This window comes from Amblyraja radiata, chromosome 5 (genome assembly GCF_010909765.2).
Source record: "Amblyraja radiata isolate CabotCenter1 chromosome 5, sAmbRad1.1.pri, whole genome shotgun sequence".
Classification (NCBI taxonomy): domain Eukaryota; kingdom Metazoa; phylum Chordata; class Chondrichthyes; order Rajiformes; family Rajidae; genus Amblyraja; species Amblyraja radiata.
The window spans coordinates 32,593,696-32,615,826 of record NC_045960.1 but is presented as its reverse complement, the minus strand read 5'-3'; the positions used below and the strand labels follow the sequence as shown (position 1 = coordinate 32,615,826).

Below are 22,131 nucleotides of genomic sequence, written 5' to 3'. Positions count from 1 at the left end.
GAGAAGCAGCCAAGAGGCCCATGGTAACTCTGGAGGAGCTACAGAGATCCACAGCTCAGGTGGGAGAATCTGTCCACAGGACAACTATTAGTTGTGCACTCCACAAATCGGGCCTTTATGGAAGTGTGGCAAGAAGAAAGCCATTGTTGAAAAAAAGCCATAAGAAGTCCCGTTTGCAGTTTGCCACAAGGCATGTGGGGGACACAGCAAACATGTGGAGGAAGGTGCTCTGGTCAGATGAGACCAAAATTGAAGTTTTTGGCCTAAATACAAAACGCTATGTGTGGCGGAAAACTAACACTGCACATCACCCTGAACACACCATCCCCACTGTGAAACGTGGTGGCAGCATCATGCTGTGGGGATGCTTTTCTTCAGCAGGGACAGGGAAGCTGGTCAGAGTTGATGGGAAGATGGATGGATCCAAATACTGGGCAATCTTGGAAGAAAACCTGTTAGAGTCTGCAAAAGACTTGAGACTGGGGCGGAGGTTCACCTTCCAGCAGGACAACGACTCTAAACATACAGCCAGAGATACAATGGAATGGTTTAGATCAAAGCATATTCATGTGTTAGAATGGCCCAGTCAAAGTCCAGACCTAAATCCAATTGAGAGTCTCTAGCAAGACTTGAACATTGCTGTTCACAGACGCTCTCCATCCAATCTGACTGAGCTTGAGCTATTTTGCAAAGAACAATGGGCAAAAATGTCAGTCTCTAGATGTGCAAAGCTGGTAGAGACATACCCCAAAAGACTTGCAGCTGTAATTGCAGCGAAAGGTGGTTCTACAAAGTATTGACTCAGGGGGGCTGAATACTTTTGCACGCCACACTTTTCAGTTTTTTATTTGTAAAAAAATTTGAAAACCATGTATCATTTTCCTTCCACTTCACAATTATGCACCACTTTGTGTCGGTCTATCACATAAAATCCCAATAAAATACATTTACGTTTGTGGTTGTAACGTGACAAAATGTGGAAAAGTTCAAGGGGTATGAAAACTTTTGCAAGCCACTGTAAGAGCAAGACAAGACCCCTAAATCTGTTCTGCTAGTCAATAAGATCAAAGCTAGTCTTCGATCCTATCCACTTTCCTGACCAATCTCCAAACACCTTGATTCCCTGTGTCTCTGATTATTCTGACTACTTTTCCCCTCTTTCATGTAACCTCCCTACTACTTTATTCCCCGCTATGTTGGTTTATCCATGATACAAGTCCTTAACTATGTCTTTGTAGAGGAGACACATCGATTCCAATACATTCTTGGCTGGTCTCCCCCTCTGGGTCATATCATAAACTTCAGCTCATCTAAAGTGTGGCTGTCCATGTTCTAATGTGCACCATTTATCCATCATATTTTGTCTTTTGATCTAAAGTGGCACTCTGGCTCTGTACTCAAGTCTCGCTATAGCAGCACTCATAGAGTCATAGAGTGATACAGTGTGGAAACAGGCCCTTCGGCCCAACTTGCCCACATGTCCCAGCTACACTAGTCCCACCTCGCGTTTGGTCCATATCCCTCCAAACTTGTTCTATCCCTGTACTTGTCCAACTGTTTCTTAAACATTGGGATAGTCCCAGCCTCAACTACTGCCTCTGGCAGCTTGTTCCATACACCCACCACCCTTTCTGTGAAAAAGTTATTCCTCAGATTCCAATTAAATTCCTCGATTCCCCTACTCTGGGCAAGAGACTCTGTGCATCTACCCGATCAATTCCTGTCATGATTTTATACTCACTCAACTCTGTTATCTACTCTTGCAGGACAAATCACAGAGAGCTCTGTATTTCTCCAACTTCATGTTCTTGAGCATAGCTCGCCCCGTTTACCCATCCATTTGAGGGTGTGCCTCAGCCCCTTAGGGCGTAAGTTTCGGCAGAGGGGTGTGTAGGAATTCTAAACTTGTCACCTTTTGTAAAGCACATCCAACATACATATTTTGGACATATAAATACATATTCATGCATTCTTTACATGCTTAACCATTGCCTGTTATCAAGGGCATGCCATTGTACACATCCCTGAGTTCTGGAGTTCCTAATATAAAATTCTGAAGAAGGGTTTCGACCCGAAACGTTGCCTATTTCCTTCACACCATAGATGCTGCCTCAACCGCTGAGTTTCTCCAGCATTTTTGTCTACCTTCCTAATATAAAATCCTGCTTAAAAGCTGCATGAAAGCTTTTAATCACCTCTTTCCTTATTTCAACCTCAATGTCAATTTTTATTTTTATTAGATTCTGTGAATTACATTGGGAGCTTTCAATCTGTGACGGGAGTATTTTTATTGAACAAAGAAATGACAAAAGGCAGAAGCTGGAAAGTAGTCACGGTGACCTACTAGCTGATGAGTTACTTATGTTTTCTTTTTATGGGCTAAGGTTCAGCAGACAGATCAATCATTCTGATAAAAATTGGCACTTTCTGTATCACAAGGGTGAATACAATGACTTGCAATGCAAGGCTTGTCATTTTGTTGATCAGTCTGAAAAGGGTCTCAACCCTAAATGTCACCTATTCCATCTTTCCAGAGATGCTGCCTGTCCCGCTGTTACTCCAGCATTTTGTGTCTATCTTGTCATTCTGTTTACCTGATCTTGAAAGGTTGAGGATGGCGCCCACTGCATTCTGTTGCACTCGAGGATCATATGACTTTGCAAGAACCAGCAGAGGATTAATTCCCCCTTCAGAGGCAATAACTTCCCTGTTGAATGCTGGCAGGTAAACAGCAAAGAGGAATGACAGTCAGTAAAATATCTAATAAAAAATCTAGTCAAGAGTCAATGGACATGAAGTGTTAACATTTTAACATGAAGCATTGCAAAAAAATTCAAAGTGAGGGCTCTTATTTAATTTATAAATTGAATGAATGATGGCGCCAGCAATGGTTGCCTCGCCAACAGTCTGTCTGTCCTTCCTTTCCTTTGAGTTTAATAGTATGTGTTAAGTGTATGTTTTTAGTTTTCTTTAGTTTGTTTTATGTGTAGAGTGGGGGAGGGAGTTGGGGGAAACTTTTTCTAAGCTCATACCTCGACAGAGATGCGATTTTTTCCCGTATCGTATCTCCGTCCGCACTGCGACCTAACATCGAGGAGTTGGTGGCCTTTGCTGTGGATCGACGGGAGCTCCACCGCGGGACCTGTGGACTACCATCACGGAGCCCGTGATCCCTTTGCCAGGGATCGACCTCGGAGCTCCTACCTTGGGGAACTTGTGGACTTTAACATCACAGAGCCCGTGGTCTCTGGTCAGAGACCGACTTCGGGGACTCCAAGCCGCGGGAGTTTCGACCACCCCGACATGGGAGTTTCGATCACCCCGATGGAGTATTCGACTGCCCCGATCGCGGGAGTATACGAGGAAGCAGATTGGACTTTTCCTTTGCAGTGAGGAATGTAGGGAATCCGCTGTGGTGGATGTTTATGTTTTATTAACTTTTGTTAATTGTGTGTCTTGTTGCTTTTTTTCATATGGCTATATGGTAATTCGCATATTACTGTACCTTAATTGGTACATGTTACAAAAGTCCTTTGAATCCTTTGATATTGTATGCACAGGAAGTAGCTTGGTAATGGGAATAGCGCTGAATCAATATTCAAACCAACTATCAACATTCTGTACTAAAACAACACCTTGGGTCTTGCTAAATTTCCATACAAATGAAAATGATAATTAAAAACTCAAATTATAATATTGACAAACCATATTACTCCACAGCCCCTAGGATAGTGACAGATGTCATTATGGTTCCATTTTGTGAATGTACATTTGGTATATATTTACATAGTTAAGTTGTTAGTTCATCCAAAATCTAAATATTTGGGCCAGTGAAGTTATATAGAAAGGATTACAAAGAATTTTAGTATATATTTATGGTATCTGAACAGTGGAGAAATTAGAACAGAATTGTGTTATGGTCTCAGTGGGCTCCAATGGTTGAAATGTACCAGAGACATTTTATAAACTACAAATATTCAAACAGCGACACAGGTGCTGGGGTAACTTAGCGGGTCAGGCAGCATCCCTGGGGAAAATGGATAGGTGACATTTCGTGTTGAGACCCATCTTTAGACTGATCAGACCGACACAAAAAGTCACCTATCCGTGTTCTCCAGGGATGCTGCCTGACCCGCTGAGTTACTCCAGCATTTTATGGCTTTTTTGTATACCAGCATCTGCAGTTCCTTGTTTCTACAAGTGTTCAAACAAACTTGGCATTTTGCTGTTCTGTCAGGATACAAGAACATATGGTATGCACAATAACAAATGAACATACAAATTAGGAGAGGAAGAGCACCACTAGACCTGGAGGTGGTCTCCACCATTTTATCAGATGAGTTTAGTTTAGCTTATTGTCACGTACAGGTACAGTGAAAAGCATTTTTGTTGCATGCTATGCAGTCAGCGGAAATACTTTTCATGATTATAATCCAGCCACCCACAGTGTACAGATACATGATAAAGGGAATAACGTTAGTGCTAGATAAAGTCCAGTAAGGTCCAATTAAAGATAGTGCAAGGATCTCCAATGAGGTAAGGTAGATGGTAGATCAGGACCGCACTCTAGTTGGTGATAGGATAGTTATTATTAGGATAATTGTAGTTAATCTAATTGTATCTACTCCACATTCCTCTATAACCTGAATAACGTTTTACCCCTTTCATATGTAGAATCTATGTACCTCTGGTTTAAGATTATTGAAATAATCTGTTTCCATTGCCCTTTGAGGAAGAGAATTCTAAAGGTCAGCATGTAGATCAGCAGAACACCTGTACCGAGGGTTCAATCGTGACCTTCTATACTGTCTGGATGGAGTTCACGTGTGCGTGAGAGCACGTTGTGTTCTCCAAATCCCTCTCATGTCCTAAAGGTGTGCTGCAGGGTTAATTGGTGAATGTAAATCACCCCTAGTAGAGGCACATGGAATTGGGGCGGTTGATAGGCACATGAGGAAGAACAAGTTATAAGGGGCATTAATGCAACCACATCTGAAGTGATTGCCCCCTGTAACTGAAGCATAACCACTCTACTTTTGTATTTAATTCTTCCAGCAACAAACAATGACATTATGTTAGCTTTCCAACTTACTTACTCTACCTGCCGAGGGGCATCTTTTCTTTCAGCAGTCCTAACACAAAACTTTGGGCACCTGCTATCTTTTTCTCTTTAGCAATTCTGGCATGCTTATTACTGAATCATATAGAAAAGTGCCCTCTATTTGGTTGAGTATTTTTAGTAAACCTACCTGAGGTGGCCAAAGATGCGATGCTTGCACAAGAGTTGCATTGTACAGTGGCATCTCCAGAACCAAGCAGTTCCAGTATAGGTTCCAACAGCCCAATCTGCACCACCGTCTCTTTGTTCACTTAAGAAAAAAGGTGGAGAAAAACAACAGGTGTAGGGAGGTAACCAGGTTCAATAGACAATAGGTGCAGGAGTAGGCCATTCGGCCCTTCAGCCCTTCGAGCCTGCATCGCCATTCAATGTGATCATGGCTGATCATCCCCAATCAGTACCCCATTCCTGCCTTCTCCCCATATCCCCTGACTCCGCTATCTTCTCATAATGAGAATGGGCTCTCAAACATCGACTGGTGTTGACGAGGGACAGGAAAGTATTTCAGGTATTATTACTATAAACCCGTACTTAAAGTAAAAATGAAATTTAGCATGCATTTGGTAATCAATTGTAGTTAACAAAATGACAAACACTAAAACTAGAGATTAAATGCAGGACCGTGCCCATTTTTTTGCATGAAACAAAAACAAGTAATGTTGGGAGGACACACAATCTATTTAGAAACATTGCCAGCTGAGCCGTTGTCACCTGAGCTCTGAAATATAGGAAGTCACACTGATTGCAGATAATGCAGCTGCTTTTCTTTTGGCGGCTGCCAATAAAACTCAATTTCTCGCAACAATGCAGGGCGAAAAAAAAAAATGTGAAGCCAGAATGCCGAGCCTGGCCCTTGTGTGAACTGTTTGCACTGTTGGTTCCAGAACAAAAGAACTGCTCTCTCGCAACTTAAAAAAAACCCATCCATATTTACATCCAATATAAATGACATTGTTTGAGCCTTTTGACCAGGATTTCCTCTATTTTAAATGGTCCCAAGCCTGGTGCAAGCTGCACCAACCTTGATGCTCAGTTTCATATCAATGTCTTTCAAATGGTGGAAAGTTTAGACAGAAATTAAGGGAGCACAGGGTGACTGACAAGACATGAAAGAACAGGCAGGTAGCTCACGAGATTCTTGAGGGCATCTCGCCCTCCAAACAGAACACTCGCAGGGGTGAAGGTTCCCTGGGGAGTTCTGTCAGAGCCAAAACACAGCATCACAGCTCATTTTAAATAGAGAGGGCCGAGAGAGATCAAACGAGTAATAGATTAGGATTTTATAATAATAATAATAATATACTTTATTACGGACTCGAGGTCCAGACAAGGGGCAACATTACATTAAAAAATGCATTGCATATTAAAAAATATCATAAAGTATATATAAAATCTTAGTATATCACATAAAAGCATCATAAATTATATATATTTTTAAAACACAATACATAAGTAAAAAATCCAGATTAAAAGAATGATCAATGTCCTACAACGAGACAATGATACCAGTGTCTCCACAGCTGGGATTCGTAGCGTGTAGTGCTAACCCTTATGTTTGACAAGGTTAACCCTTATGTTTGACTAAGTTAGGAGAAGCAGGCAGGTGGAACTGCAAAGGTGATTCCAGGATACTATGCTGCCTCCGTGCTCACATGATCAAGGATATCACAACAGCTGCAGAATATTAGATTTATATAGAACAGAAACAGGCCTCATGGCTCAGTGAATCCATACTGACCACCAAGCATCACTTCAACTATTCCCATTTTATTCTCCCCACATTACAACTCCCCCCCTCCCCAAATCTACCACTCGTCTACCTTGGAGTGCAGGAGGATGATGGGGAATCTTATAGAGGTGTATTAGATCATGAGAGGAATAGATTGGGTAGATGCACTGACATTTACTCAGAGTAAGGGAAGCAAGGATCAGTGGACGACATAGGTTTAAGATGAGGGGGGGGGGGAGGGGGATGAGAATTTAACAGGAATCTAAGAGACAACTTTTATTTACACAAAGGGTAGTGGGTAAATGGAACGAGCTACCAGATGAGGTAGTTGAGGCAGGTACTATCAGAAAGTTTAAAAAACATTTGGGAATGTACATGGATAGGATAGGTTTAGAGGGATATGGGCCAAACCCAGGCATCGTTTGGTCGCTGTGGGCAAACACAGACACGTGCCCACACCGACCAACATGACCCATCTACACAAACACAGGGACTAGTGTAGATGGGACATGTTGCTCATTGTGGGCAGGTTGGACCTGTTTCCATCCTGTATGACCCTATATGAGGGGCAATTTACCATAACCAATTAAACTACCAATTCTGGGGTGTGGGAGGAAACCAGAGTACCTGGAAGTAACCCACATAAACTCCACAAATCCAACACCAGAGGTCAGAATTGAACCTGAGTTGCTGGAGCTACGAGGCAGCAGTGCTATTAGCTGTGCCATTGTGCTTCCATGAACAGGAAGTGGTTCTGGATGGTTGGCGTCTGGAACAGAACCAATGATACAGGTAGCAAAAGAGATGAGGTCCGACAGCCATATTTTAAAGAATTAGGAAAGATATTAGGAAATTTGCCTCAAAGGGTAGTAATCTCTGGATTGTACTTGGTGCCATGCCCCACGGCAGGGCAGGAGTCCAGTGAAGACTAATATGCTGCTGAAAAGATATTTGCGAGTAGATTTACAGTGGATACTGGAGGCATTAGAACAAGTTCTGGAAAAGGTGTGATCTCTTTGCAGGTCAGATGAACTGCGCCTTTACCAAGCTGGGACCCCACACCAGTATGCTTGTGTCTTGGAAAAGGTGAGGGCAGGTTGTATTGGAGTTTCCTGGAGCTTTTATGTTTTTAATTGCTTGATGGGAGATGGAAAGCAATTTGAATTCAGGAGATCAGTAGCAACGAGTTTGCAAGTAAGACAAAACCAAATTTGTAAAATAAATCAAGTTATTCTTGCCAGACCAGAGGAAAAGATTGCAGTAGTTACGGCAGATTAGCTAAGGGCACATACATGGCCACAGGAAGTTTAATAAACATTTCTTAGCAATTACTGCAACATGGCTTAAAGAAGCAGAAACAGCAGTTTATTGTTCTTCATTAATTACTTTCAAACAAGATGAAAGAGCTCATTAAAAAGTAGGAGAGGGATTGAAATATAGTTTCATGAGGAAAAATTGCAGTGAATAGGGATGAACATTAAAAGAATCATCAAACAATCTTTATGCATTGAACTATAATACTGGGAGTATAATCAAAATAATCCAAGCGAGAGAGCAAACCTGTAGGCAGATTTCTGACATATTGAAAACTGAGAGGAGATAATTATTATATTATTACGCAAACAATTAGTGTGAACGATATGGAGATAAGGAATTCTGCAAGAGTATTTTGTAGTTATGTTCATAATGTTCTTAGGTTTAGCGTAATTACGGAAAAGGATGAAGGTAAAATAGTACGAAATCATCTGGTGGAGTAAGGCCAGTTGTGCAGGTACTAAGAGGTGACTCAGTGAAAATTGACAGGAACACAATTACCTAAAGGTGAGTCATGATCAAATCGGTGGGAAGCTGACAAGAAAGAGGTTCTTGTCTCAACAAAAAAAACAAAGGTATTTTGTTAAGTCTAGAGTCATTGGGTTACACGTAATATAAAACAAATATAGGAAGCTTACATCAGATATAAAAAGTTCAATGCCGCACAAGAGTATAAAAATGTAGGGGATAAATTAAAAGGGAAATTAGGAAGGCAAAAAAAGAATATGAAAAATACTAACAAATAAAAGAAAATACAAACATGTCTTTCAAATACTGTAAACCCTTGTTTTATTGGACCTCTCTGCAATAAATGTAGGTTATAGCGATGGACCTACTGATGGCTGCTGACGCCACGCCCAGCTCGCGCCGCCTAGCTGGTCGCTCACAGCCCCCGCTGCCTCCACCACACCTGGCTTGCTTCGGACATCCACGCCAAATTTTCTGCTACCACCGCCGGCCCACACAGCTTCCTTGGCTGCTTCCAGGTTGCTGCTACCGCCACCGACCTTTACCTGCACTCCAGCCACCTGTGGGCTGCGACCATTGGCTACGCCGATCCTCGCCTCTCCCCCGGCCACCAGCAGGCCAGGGCCGTCATCTCACCTGGATTCCAGGCCCAGTTCCAGGCCCAGTTCCAGACCGAGAGACTGAAGAAGGGTCTCAAGAGAGTCATAGTCATACAACAAGGAAACAGGCCCTTTGGCCCAAGTTGCCCGCTCTGGCCACATGCCCCATCTACACATCCCACCTGCACGGGTAGGTTATCCCTCCAAACCTACCCGTGCACCTGTCCAAATGTTTCTTAACGATCGTACCTGCCTCAACTACCTCCTCTGGCAGCTTGTTCCATATACCCACCACCCTTTGTGTAAAAACGTGACCCATTAGGTTCCCATTAAATCTTTCCCCTTCACCTTGAACTTATGTCATCTGGTCCTCGATTCCCCTACTCTGGGCAAGAGATTCTGTGCATCTACCCGATCTATTCCTCTCATTATTTTGTACATCACTATAAGATCACCCCTCATCCTCCTGCACTCCAAGGAATATAATCCCAGCATTTTCAACCTCTCTCTATAACTCAGTCCTGCGAGTCCTGGCAACATCCTGGTACATTTTCTCTGAACCCTTTCAAGCTTAACAACATCTTTCCTATAGCATAGTGACCAAAACAGAACATCTATATTACTGAAAGTCTCATCTTGACCACTTCCTGTTGTTCTGTATATTGATTATAGAAAAAATGCTGCCACTTACGGCTGTGATTTTTGGCCATCTTACTCAGAGTCCCCCTCCGCTGTGCAGGACAAGAGGATTTTATCCATCGATTAAAAATAAAAGAGTTATTAGTGTTTACTAATGTTTGAGATTCTCTCTCCTGAAGGCCACGCCCCTTCCGGAGGTACTATAAAACCCGGAAGTGTTGAGTGCCTCAGTCAGTCTCTGCAAGATGGGGGAGCGAGAGGGTCACGTCTCTCAGTATGAGCTGTGAATAACACTGAACACATGTCTGTGAGTGTGGATTAACTGACCTTGAGTGCCCTTAATGTGGTTTGAAAATGAAAATGTGGTTGGTTTGAAATAAAGCACAGCAAATGGTTGGTGGTGGTTGGTTTGAAATAAAGCATAGCAAATGGTTGGTGGTGGTTGGTTTGAAATAAAGCACGGCAAATGGTTGGTGGTGGTTGGTTTGAAATAAAGCACGGCAAATGCTTGGTGGTAGTTGGTTTGAAATAAAGCACAGCAAATGGTTGGTGGTGGTTGGTTTGAAATGGCAAATGATTAAAAGTCTAAACTTGACAACTTCCTGTTTGCACTGTATATTGATTTTAGATAAAACGCTACCACTTACGGCTGTGATTTTTGGCCATCTTACTCAGTCCCCCTCTGCTCATCAGGTGCAGGGGATTCTTCCCATCAATGAAAAATAAAAGTGTTTATTAGTGTTTAAAAAATGTTGAGAATCTCTCTCCTGTCAATCACGCCATGAAGGCCACGCCCCTTCCAGTGGGGGGAGGGAGGGATTATAAAACCTGGAAGTGTGGGTGTGGCTCAGTCTCTGCAAGATGGGGGAGGGAGAGGTCACGACTGTCTGAGCTGTGAATCAACTGAACACTGAATGTCTACTGAACTGAGTGTGGTGTTTATGTGGTGTTTTGTGTGGTTTTATGGTGGTTTCACCCTGCGTGAAATGGTATGAAACTGCATTTGAATGTGGTGGCCTTGCATCCTGCATGAAATGGTATGAAACTGCATTTGAATTTGGTGGCATTGCACCCTGCATGAAATGGTATGAAACTGCATTTGAAGTTGATGGCCTTGCACCCTGCTTGAAATGGTATGAAACTGCACTTGAATTTGGTGGTCTTGCACATTGCTTAAAGTGGTATGAAACTGTACTTGAATTTGGTGGCCTTGCACCCTGCTTGAAATGGCATGAAACTGCACTTAAATTTGGTGGACTTGCAACCTGCTTGAAGGGGTAGGAAACTGCACCTGAATTTGATGGCCTTGCACCCTGCATGAAGTGGTATGAAACTGCACTTGAATTTGGTGGCCTTGCGCCCTGCTTGAATTGGTAGGAAACTGCATTTGAATTTGGTGGCCTTGCACTCTGCTTGAAATGAAATTTCAAGGAATAGCCGTGAGTCAACTGCCAGCCCACCAGCTGTGAGTGAGCTGCTAGCACATCAGGCTTGAGTGACTGAGCTGCCACCCCAAGAATCCATTTGGCCCACAATGTCCATGCTAGCCCTCTGGAAACCAGTCCCTTCAGCCCACAAAATCCATACTAGCGCTCCAGAAAGCCCCCCCCCCCACTGGCCACCATTATTTGAATTGGTGGAGAGGTGGAATATTGCGTTGGGGGACCAGCCCTCCCGTGTGAACATGGGACCCAATGGGTCCCACTTAGCCTAGTAATACACTAAATGTGGACTCACGAACGTCTTATATAATTGTAACATAACCTCCCAACTTCTTTACTCAATACTCTGACTGATAAAGGTCTCAACCAGAAACGTCACATATCCCCATGTTCTCCAGAGATGCTGTCTGATCTGCTGAGTTACTCCAGCAATTTGCGTCCCTTACTGTATTAATCAGCAGCTGCAGTTGGTTGTTTCGATTGCTTATACAACGATAATATCTTATCAAGATATAGCGGACAATCAGCAATAAGAAGACCAACCCCCCCCCCACCGAGAGTACATAAGGATCATAAATAGCAAGAGAATAACTGAGGAAAGAACAGGACTTATGAAGGACCACAAAAAAATATTCAGAAATCGGAGGTACAAAGGGACTTGGGAGTAATGGTGCAGGATTCCCAAAAAGTTAATTTGCAAGTTGAATCGGTAGTAAGGAAGGCAAACGCAATATTAGCATTTATTTTGAGAGGACTAGAATCCAAAAACAGGGATGTAATGCTAAGGCTCTATAAGGTGCTGGTCAGACTGCATTTGGAGTATTGGGAGCAATTTTGGGCCCCTAATTGGAGAGGATCCAGAGGCGGTTTATGAGAATGATCCAGGAATGAGTGGGTTAACAACTGAAACTTAGCGACTATTGAAAGGCCTGGATAGAGTGGACGTAGAAGGATGTTCCCACTAGTGGTAGAGTCCAGGACCAGAGGTTAGCTTCAGGATTAAAGAATTTTCTTTTCGGAAGGAGATGGGGAGGAATTTCTTTAGTCAGAGGGTGGTAAATTTGTGGAATTCTTTGCCACAGAAGGCAGAGATAGATAAGATTCTTGATTAGTACAGGTGTCATGGATTATGGGGAGAAGGCAGGGGAATGGAGTTAAGAGAGAAAGATAGATCAGCCAAGTTTGAAAGGTGGAGTTGTCTTCATGGGCCGAATCGCCTAATTCTGCTCCAATCCCTTATGAATTTATGAACCTATGAATGCATGGAAGCAGTGGATGCAGGCAAGATTCATAATGTATACTTTGCAGCTGTCTTCACAAAAGAGGGGGATGATGTTGATGTTTTGTTAAAGAGAAGTGTGAAGTATTCGATGGGATAAACACAGTAAGAGACAATGTTTTTAGGGATTTGGCATTTTGAAAATGGACAAATCACTAGGCTTGGATTAAATGCATCCCATGCTGTTAAAAAAACCAAAGGAGGAAATGACAGAAGGTCTAACTACCATTTTGTATTTCTCCCTTATTGCAGAAATGGATGGCTCCAGATAATTGGGAGCTCACATTGTGGTAGCGTGTTTAAAAAAGGAGGAAATATAAGATAAGTAATTACAAGTCATTTAATTTCATATTGTTAGTGAACAGGTTATTGGATTTAATTCTCTGAGGTAATTTAAGGCAATTTAGTAACTGTCAAAAGAGATTTATTTGGTAACATCATGTCTGACTAATTGAGCCTTCTGAGGTGATAACAAAGAGGGCTGATGAGACAGTGGGTTTGATATAATCTATATGAATTTCAGCAAGACCCAGATCTTTCAAAAAAAATGCCAGGCAGGTCAAAAAAGTAAAATCTAATTGTATTCATGGGATAAAAGCAAATTCTATTCCTAACTGCTCCATTAGCAAAGTCTAATGGATGATGGTGTTTTTATGAAGGCCACTTCCTGTGGATTTTCACTGGGGTTAATATTCGGTCCCCTGTTCTTTGGCTTGTTTATCAATGATTTCGATCAATATGTACGAAACATAATAAAGAGGTTTTCAGATGACGGAATGTCGAGCTGTGTGGTTGACAGGAGCCAGAAAAGCTTTAGACTTTAGCTTTAGTTAGTTGGACAGAAAAATGTGAAGAAGTATAAGTTCTCATGCTTGTTGACAAGGCAAGGAAATAAATAAGAAATTTGAGGACTGGCAGATGAGAAAGTAGAAGAACCAAAGTGTGTATTTTTGCAATTCATTAAGAATGGAAGGACATGTTGGTAGAGTGGTCAAAAGGTGAAAGGAATAACTTATTGCAGAGATGGTTACAATATGAGTACACCTTACAGTGTTGGTCACGTTACAAGAAAGATGCATTTAGCGGAAGGAGTGTGCAGAGTAGATTGGATAGGCTGGGGTTGTTTTCTTTGGAAGAGAGGAGAATGTGAAGACTTAAATGAGGTGTATACATTTTTGATGGGCTTAAATAGAGGAGGTATCTCTTAGCAGTGGCGTAAAAAGCCCAGTGGCATAGATTTAGCCAGTAGAATGATTACTGGGATGATGAGTGTAATGCACTTCTGCTGGTTGTTACATAGTGGGGAATAAAGTGCATTTCACTACCTGAAGTGGTAAAGGCCTTGTCAAATTTAATAAATACTTGGATGTGGAAATACTTGACTGCAGAACCAGTGCTGTGGACCTGGGTGTTAGAAGGTGCGATAACCCAGCTAAGCTTTTCAGATTTGCGCAGCTGTGATGGGCTCAATGGCTTCATTCTGTAATAAATGATCTGATCCAGTAGTTCTAAACGTTGTAACTGTATTAAATCAAATTTGTACCCATTGTGTTTGCCCATTGATAAATGCTTTTGCAGCAAGTCTGTCTTATGGACTGAATGACAGACCCACTGTACCCCACAGTGAACTGAGAGATTGGGACAAGAGGAACAGGGGGTTTTTGAGGATGTTATCTCAATGTTAGGTTAACGTTAAAGGCACCTACCGTTATGGTGACAAAAACCCATCTTTTTTCCCATGGACCTCACTTGGCTTGATTGCTCTTCTGCCTCTCATGCATCCAATGGCCCATTACCCTAAACCTTTTAACTCACCAGTTAATTTTCCTGGGAATATTCTTTCCTGGCCGTCTTTCCATCCTAGATATTAAAGTCTAGACAATCTGCTGGCAGATCAGGTTGTCTATTTTTTTGCAGAATAAATTGCACAGCTTGCTAATGCTTCCAACCAATGCTTTTAAAACTTTCAAGATCAGTTAAGAGGCATATATATAGTGCAATTTTAACAGGCACAAACATGTTATCCCTCAACTGGCCAACTCACCATTACCCTCCACCAAGAGATTGACCAGAGAGAGAGATGTCTTCCTTTGCACTTCCAAATCACTGGACTGTAACAAATTATGATATGGCTCCAGGTATTCTTCAGGCAACTCACTCTTCACTGGTAAAAAATAATTGATAAAAATTAGTTGTATAGCTACATACATAGAAAATAAGTGTAGGAGTAGGCCATTCAGTCCTTCGAGCCAGTACCGCCATTCAATGTGATCATGGCTGATCATCCACAATCAGTAACCCGTTCCTGCCTTCTCCCCGTATCCCTTGATTCCGCTAGCCCTAAGAGCTCTACCTAACTATCTTTTGAATGCATCCAGTGAATCGGCCTCCATTGCCTTCTGAGGCAGAGAATTCTACAAATTCACAACTCCCTGGGTGAAAAAGTTTTTCTTCATCTTAGTTCTAAATGGCCTACCCTTATTCTTAAACTGTGGCCCCTGGTTCTTGGCTTCCCCAAAATCGGGAACCTGTTTCCTGCCGCTAGTATGTCCAATCCGTTAATAATTTTATATGTTTCTATGAGATGCCCTCTCATCCTTCTAAATTCCAGTGAATACAAGCCCATTTTTTCCATTCTTTCATCATATGACAGTCTACCATCCAGGGAATTAACCTCAATAGCAAGAATATTCTTCCTCAAATTAGGAGACCAAAACTGCACCCAATACTCCAGGTGTGGTCTCACCAGGGCCCTGTACAACTGCCTATTTGCTCCTATACTCAACTCGTCTATGAAGGCCAAGGTTAGCTTCCTTCACTGCCTGCTGTACCTGTTTGTTTACTTTCAGTGACTGATGTACTAGGACACCAGGTCTCATTGAATTTCCCTTTTTCCTAACCTGACACCATTCAGATAATAATCTGCCTTCCTGTTCTTGCCTCCAAAGTGGATAACCTCACATTTATTCACATTAAACTGCATCTGCCACGCATCTGCCCACTCGCCCAACCTGTCCAAGTCACTCTGCATCCTCATAGCATCCTCTTCACAGCACATTGCCACCACTTTGGTCAATCTGCAAATTTGATAAAAATGTTACTTTTCATTCCTTCATCTAATGTATATAGTAAATAGCTGTGGTCCCAGCACCGAGCCTTGCGGCACCCCACTAGTCACTGCCTGCCTTTCGGAAAGGGACCCGTTAATCCCTTTTCTTTGTTTCCTGTCTGTCAACCAATTTTCTATCCATGTCAATACTCTACTCCCAATACCATGTGCTCTAATTTTGCCCACTAATCTCCTGTGTGGGACCTTATCTGACACCATTCAGATAATAATCTGCCTTCTTGTTCTTGACAACAAGGTGGATAACCTCATATTTATCCACATTATACTGCATCTGCCAAGCACCTGCCCACCGATCTTATTACTGCTATCCAAATGTGCCACTATTACATCTTTAATAATTGACTCCAGCATCTTCCCCACCACTGATGTCAGGCTAACTGGTGTATAATTCCCTGCTTTCTCTCTCCCTCCTTTCTTAAAAAATGGGATAACATTAGCTACCCTTCAATCCACAGGAACTGATCCCGTATCTATAGAACATTGGAATATGATCACCAATGCGTCAACAATTTCTAGAGCCACCTCCTTGTGTACCCTGGGATGCAGATCATCAGGCCCTGGGGATTTATCAGCCTTCAGTCCCATCAGTCTATGCAACATCATTTCCTGACTAATGTGAATTTCCTTCAGGTTCCGTCACCCTTGATCCTCTGTCCCCTAGTACATCTGGGAGATTGTTTGTGTCTTCCTTCGTGAAGACAGAACCAAAGTACCTGTTCAACTCGTCTGCCATTTCTTTGTTCCCCATAATAAATTCACCTGTTTCTGTCTTCAAGGGACCTACATTTATCTTAACTTATCTTTTCCCCTTCACATACCTAAAGAAGCTTTTACTATCCTCCTTTATATTCTTGATTAGCTTATCTTCGTACTTCATCTTTTCTCCCCGTATTGCCTTTTTAGTTACCTTCAGTTCTTAAAAGTTTTCCCAATCCTCTGGCTTCCCGCACATCTTTGCTATGTTATATGTCTTCTCTTTTAGTTTTATACTATTCTTGACTTCCCTTGTCAGCCACGGTTGCCTCTTACTCTTAGAATCTTTCCTCCCCTTTGGGATGAAATGATTATGCATCTTCTGGATTATTCCCAGAAATTCCTGCCATTGCTGTTCCACCATCATCCCTGCAAGAGTCCCTTTCCAGTCAACTTTGGCCAGCTCCTCCCTCATGCCTCCATAGTCCCCTTTGTTCAACTGCAGTACTAAAGGGCCTGTCCCACTGTCCTAATTTGCGAGTTTAGAAGAGTTTGCGTTCGACTCAAACTCGCAGCATGGTGGACACATGGTCCTAGGAGGTCACTGTAACTCTCCTTCATGCTCAAGGGAAGTTCCCGCATACTCGCGGCCTCAGTTTGGTCGAGGAAAATTTTTCAGCATGCTGATAAATTTTCCACAAGTAAAACTTGTTCGGCATGTTTCTTTTGAATTCGTAGTGCAGTGGTAGTGGGGTCACTATGTAGTTATAGACAGTCGAGGTAGCCGTAGGCAATCTCCTTTGCTGACCGGGCATTTAAATTGGCTCATAGGAGTTTTCAGAACCAAGGAAAACCGACCGGTAATGTTAAATGCCCGCTAAACATTATTAAAAGTTGTCTGGCTTCTTAAAAGTGTCTCCACTCCTTCTCCCCACATTCTCCCCCCCTTTGCCCCCATTCCCCCCCCCCCCCTCCCCCCACTTTCTAAAGGACTTACCGTACACTGTGCCAGCCGTCTTTTACCTTCCTGTTCATAGCGGGTGTGAATTTCAGACAGCGCTCCCCCGCTTTCCCTGGCCCCCGCCTTTGCGATGTATTTGGGTGTGTGTGCTGACGGTCGATCCAGCTCGAGGTTTTTCAAGCGAGTGTCCTCGAGCTTGAAGGTCGAAGACAATTGCTGAAAAGTCACGTTAGTGGGACAGGCCCTTGACACTTCTGATTTTAACTTCTCCCTCTCCAATTGCAGATTAAAACATCATATTATGGTCACTATCTCCTAATGGTTCCTTTACCTTGAGTTCCCTTATCAAATCTGGTTCATTACACAACGCTAAATCCAGAATTGCCCTCTCCCTGGTAGGCTCCAGTACAAGCTGCTCCAAGAATCCATCTCATAGGCACTCTACAAACTCCCTTTCTTGTGGTCCAGTGCCAACCTGATTTTCCCAGTCTACCTGCATGTTAAAATCTCCCATAACCACTGTAGCATTACCTTTATTACATGCTAATTTTAACTCCTAATGCAACTTGCACCCTATCTGCAGGCTACTGTTTGGGGGCCTGTAGATAACTCCCATTAGGGTCTTTTTGCACTTACAATTTCTCAGTTCTATCCACAATGAATGCACAATGTGCAGATACACATGTGTAGATACACATGCACAAAATCTGGACAACTGCGATTTTATTTTGTCCATTCTTTGACTCGAATGCCCCGGATATTCTGAAATTCCTCTGGAGGATCATGAGGGTTGCGTGGGAAAAGCAAGTTATCCCCAAAGCCTGGCGAAGAGTGCTGATCCCAAAAGAAAAAAAGCTGTTCACCATCGAACAGTTTCGGCAAATAAACCTTCTTAACATAGAAGGCAAGATCTTTTTCAGTGTGGTGGCGAAAAGACTTACAAAGTATCTGATTGATATGTCAATCCAAAAGGCTGGCATAGCAGGCTTCTTGAACATACCAGCGTCATATGGCAACAAATCCAGACTGCTAAGAAAGAATGAAAGAATCTGCATGTCTTGTTCCTCGACCTGGCCAACGCCTATGGATCAGTTCCTCATTCGCTACTGTGGACTGCTTTTGAATTATTTCAGGTGCCTGCAATAATAACAAATCTGGTAAAAATCTACTTCCAGGATCTTCAATCTTGTCTCACAACATAAGACAGCGTGGCAACAACTGGAAGTAGGCATCATGGCAGGGTGCACCATCTCCCCATTGGCCTTCACTATGGCAATGGAGCTCAATATCAGAGCATCAAAATGGGTTGCAGGAGGAAAACGGCCACAGTGTGGTCAGCGATTGCCACAGATACGAGCCTATATGGACAATATAACAACACTAACAACAACTATTCCCTGCACCAAGAGACTTTTGGGAAAACTTCATCAAAACATCACATGGGCAAGGATGAAGATTAAACCCAGCAAGTGCAGAAGCATCTCCATTGTCAAAGGTCAAGTCAAGGATCAAAGATTTCATATTGACGGAATACCTGTTCCAACTGTTTCAGAAATGCCAGTGAAGTGTTTGGGCCGATTGTATGATGCGAAGCTGAAGGACACTGACCAGTTTGAACAACTCAAAAAGGATATCATCACGCACATAGCTCGCATCAACAAGACCTTGCTACCAGGAAAACTCAAGCGGTGGTGCTTCCAATTTAGCATACTACCAAAATCATGTGGCCTTTAACTATGTATGAAATCCCCATCAACAAAGTGAAAAAGCTGGAAAGAATGATCAGCACACATGTGAAACAGTGGCTTGGACTTCCACGATGCTTTAGTGCTGTCTGACTGTATGGGAGTGGCAAATTGGAATTACCCATTGCAGGACTTGTGGAAGAGTTCAAATGCACTAAAGCAAGGTTGGTCATGACCCTCAGTGAATCTGAAGATACTGTTATTCGAGCAGCTGTCCCCAGTGTGGCAACGGGGAGGAAGTGGACCCCATCTGAAGCCGTTCAGAGCGCTGTCTGCTCTTCATTTCCGGGATGTGGTTGGCCAAGTCCAACACGGGAGAGCCGGGCTCGGGCTCGTCCCAAAAGCTCCTCAATAGCACAAGGCAACATCAGTGCAGAAGAGACGGCTCATGGTAGAGGAGGTGCGAAGACGGGAGGAGGCAGAACAACACGCTAAGGCCATCTCAATGGCCAAGCAGGGCCAATGGACTAACAGGGAGAGCCTGGAAAAGAGGAAACTCAGCTGGCGTGACATCTGGCAAATGGAGGGATCTCGGCTAATTTTGTCATCTTATGACGTTCTACCATCACCCCAGAACCTGAAGCAGTGGTTCGGAGAAGACCCCGATTTGCTCCCTTTGCCAAGCACCCACATCACTAAGGCACATTTTAACAGTATGCACTACGAGCCTCGCCCAAGGGTGTTACACTTGGCGACATAACCAAGTTCTCAGACAGCTGGCATCAATCCTGGAACAGAGGCGAACGATCACAAATCCTTTCACACAAACATCGGCAGGATATGTCCACTTCGCAACATTTGTACCAGCAGGCCAACCTCCAGAGCACCAGATAACATCAATGGATGCAAGCATTCTGCAGCCTGCTCGGCATTGGAAAATGGGCGTGGACTTGGAAAAAAAGCTTTGTTTCCCCCAGAGATTGTGGCTACAACACTCCGGCCAGACATGGTCCTGTGGTCCACAACAGCCAAGTTGGCATACATTGTGGAATTGACAGTTCCATTGGAAGATGGTGTTGAAGAAGCTTATGAGAGGAAAAAGACCAAGTACTCTGAACTGGCGACTGAAACTGCCCAGATTGGCTGGAAGACCAAGATGTTCCCTGTAGAAGTGGGATGCAGGGGATTTGTTTCTACATCTACGACCAGGTTATTAAAGAAAATGGGGGTGAGAGGTCGCTCCCTCCAACGAGCAATCAAGTCATTATCAAAAAGCAGCAATTGGCTTTGGATCAAAAGGAAAGATAACAATTGGCTGCAAGATGAGGACAGGAGGGTATGGAACGGAGGGGGATGTACCTGGGACGCCAGGTATCACCGTTGAGCCATCTGGAGACGTTGTGGGCTTATCAATGAAACGTCAAAGAAGGAGGGTGCCCACCTGATGACCCCGATGACGTACCTACCCTACCTTTCACCACTCCAATCCCACTGCAAATATCAAGAGTGCCGACTTAATACAAGGATTGAAACATCAAGTCCTATTAGCTCTACTGCTGGGGGTATATGGTACTGCTTGTGAGATTGCAAGAGCAGATTAAAAATGTTCTGCCAAGTACTGGGTTGCGCATTAGAGGCATATTTTTCTTGGAGCTTTATAGCTCCTGAAACATCTCCCACATTAATAGCACCGGGAAAGATGTAAATTGACATAAACAAGTTTTCTCAACCCGAAAATGTCACCCATTCCTTCCCTCCAGAGATGCTGCCTGTCCAGCTGAGTTACTCTAGCTTTTTCTGTCTGTCTTTGTTTTTAGCATTGGATACTGTTTCTACGTGATTTCCATTGGCCTCATACCAGATTGCAGATTGTCTGCTTATATATTAACTTACACAAGTTTACAGCACATTTGGACTACTTACCTGAAGGTGTGAAAGCAGCACAGGAATTGTCAATGGAAAATATGCTTTGAGTAGCCATCTTGCAAGAGGCCCCTCAGATGCCAAGCAGGAACATTGTTTTTTAAAATATGTGACCTACAATGCCTTCTGCATGTTAGAATCACAAATCGCTGGTTTTGTTCATGTGACCAGACAAAACGCATAGTAGGAACAGAAACAATCATCATGGTGGGTCTCTTAAACTAGTAATTCCCGAAAACAACCGTTCTTTGAGCCATTGGATCCATTTTGGTGCAAATCTCAGCTGGGAGTTATGGGCATAAACTTCTTGTGCCTTCTGCAGCCCATGGGATGTTAAACTTTAGTTGAGATACAGGGCAGAAACAGGTCCTTCGGTCCACTAAGTCCTCGCCGACCAGCAATCACTAGCACTATCCTGCACACTAAGGACAATTTAAAATTTTACTGAAGCCAATTAAGCAACAAACCTGTATGTCTTTGGAGTGTGGGAGGAAACCGGAGATCCCGAAGAAAACCCATGCGGTCACAGGGAGACGGTACAAACTCTGTACAGACAGCAGCTGGTGTCAGGATCGAACCTGGGTCTCTGGCGCTGTAAAGCATGAACTCTACCGCTGCGCCACTGTGCCGCCCCTAGTAATCAAAGGTGGGAAATCCCAGGCAGGGATTTTGCTGATCGGTGGCCCAAGGCAAATAGAAGCAAAAACAAAGTGGAACTTACTGTCATGAAAGACTAACTTGGAACAAAAAAAGATGTGTAAATCAGCATCTGCGGTTCCTTGTTTCTGCTCTCTGATCGTTACTGCCCCTCTGCTTAGAGGTAACAGGCCTCCTCCTTCTGGATGTTCACATCAATTAAATTGCAAAAATAACTTCAAATTTGCCTTACAACTTAACTGCATAAATGAACTTCTAAGTTCTATGAACTTCTAACTCTATGATCTGCAGAACATATACGGGCCATCAAAAGTCACCCAAGGGCAATGGTGTTTAGCCTTACCGAAATCAAATAGTTTTACAAGATGTGATCTGTGTTAAAACATAAATCAGTACAGCACAGGAACAGGCCCTTCGGCCCACAATGTCAATGTCATACATGATGCCAAGATAAATTAATCTCATTTGTTTTCATAAGATCCATATCCCTCCA

General features: G+C 43.1%; 1 protein-coding gene across 1 annotated transcript in view; it reads right to left on the bottom strand.

Annotated features, from left to right (window-relative positions):
- The window catches only part of LOC116973167 (vacuolar protein 8-like), a 44,208-nt gene that overhangs the window by 17,992 nt on the left and 4,085 nt on the right, over positions 1–22,131 (bottom strand). The window contains exons 3-5 of the mRNA XM_033020970.1: positions 14,634–14,753; positions 5,250–5,369; positions 2,595–2,717 (exon numbers count right to left, since the gene is read on the bottom strand). Of these exons, the coding sequence (XP_032876861.1) occupies positions 2,595–2,717; positions 5,250–5,369; positions 14,634–14,753 (363 nt within the window). The remainder of the gene's footprint in view (positions 1–2,594; positions 2,718–5,249; positions 5,370–14,633; positions 14,754–22,131) is intronic.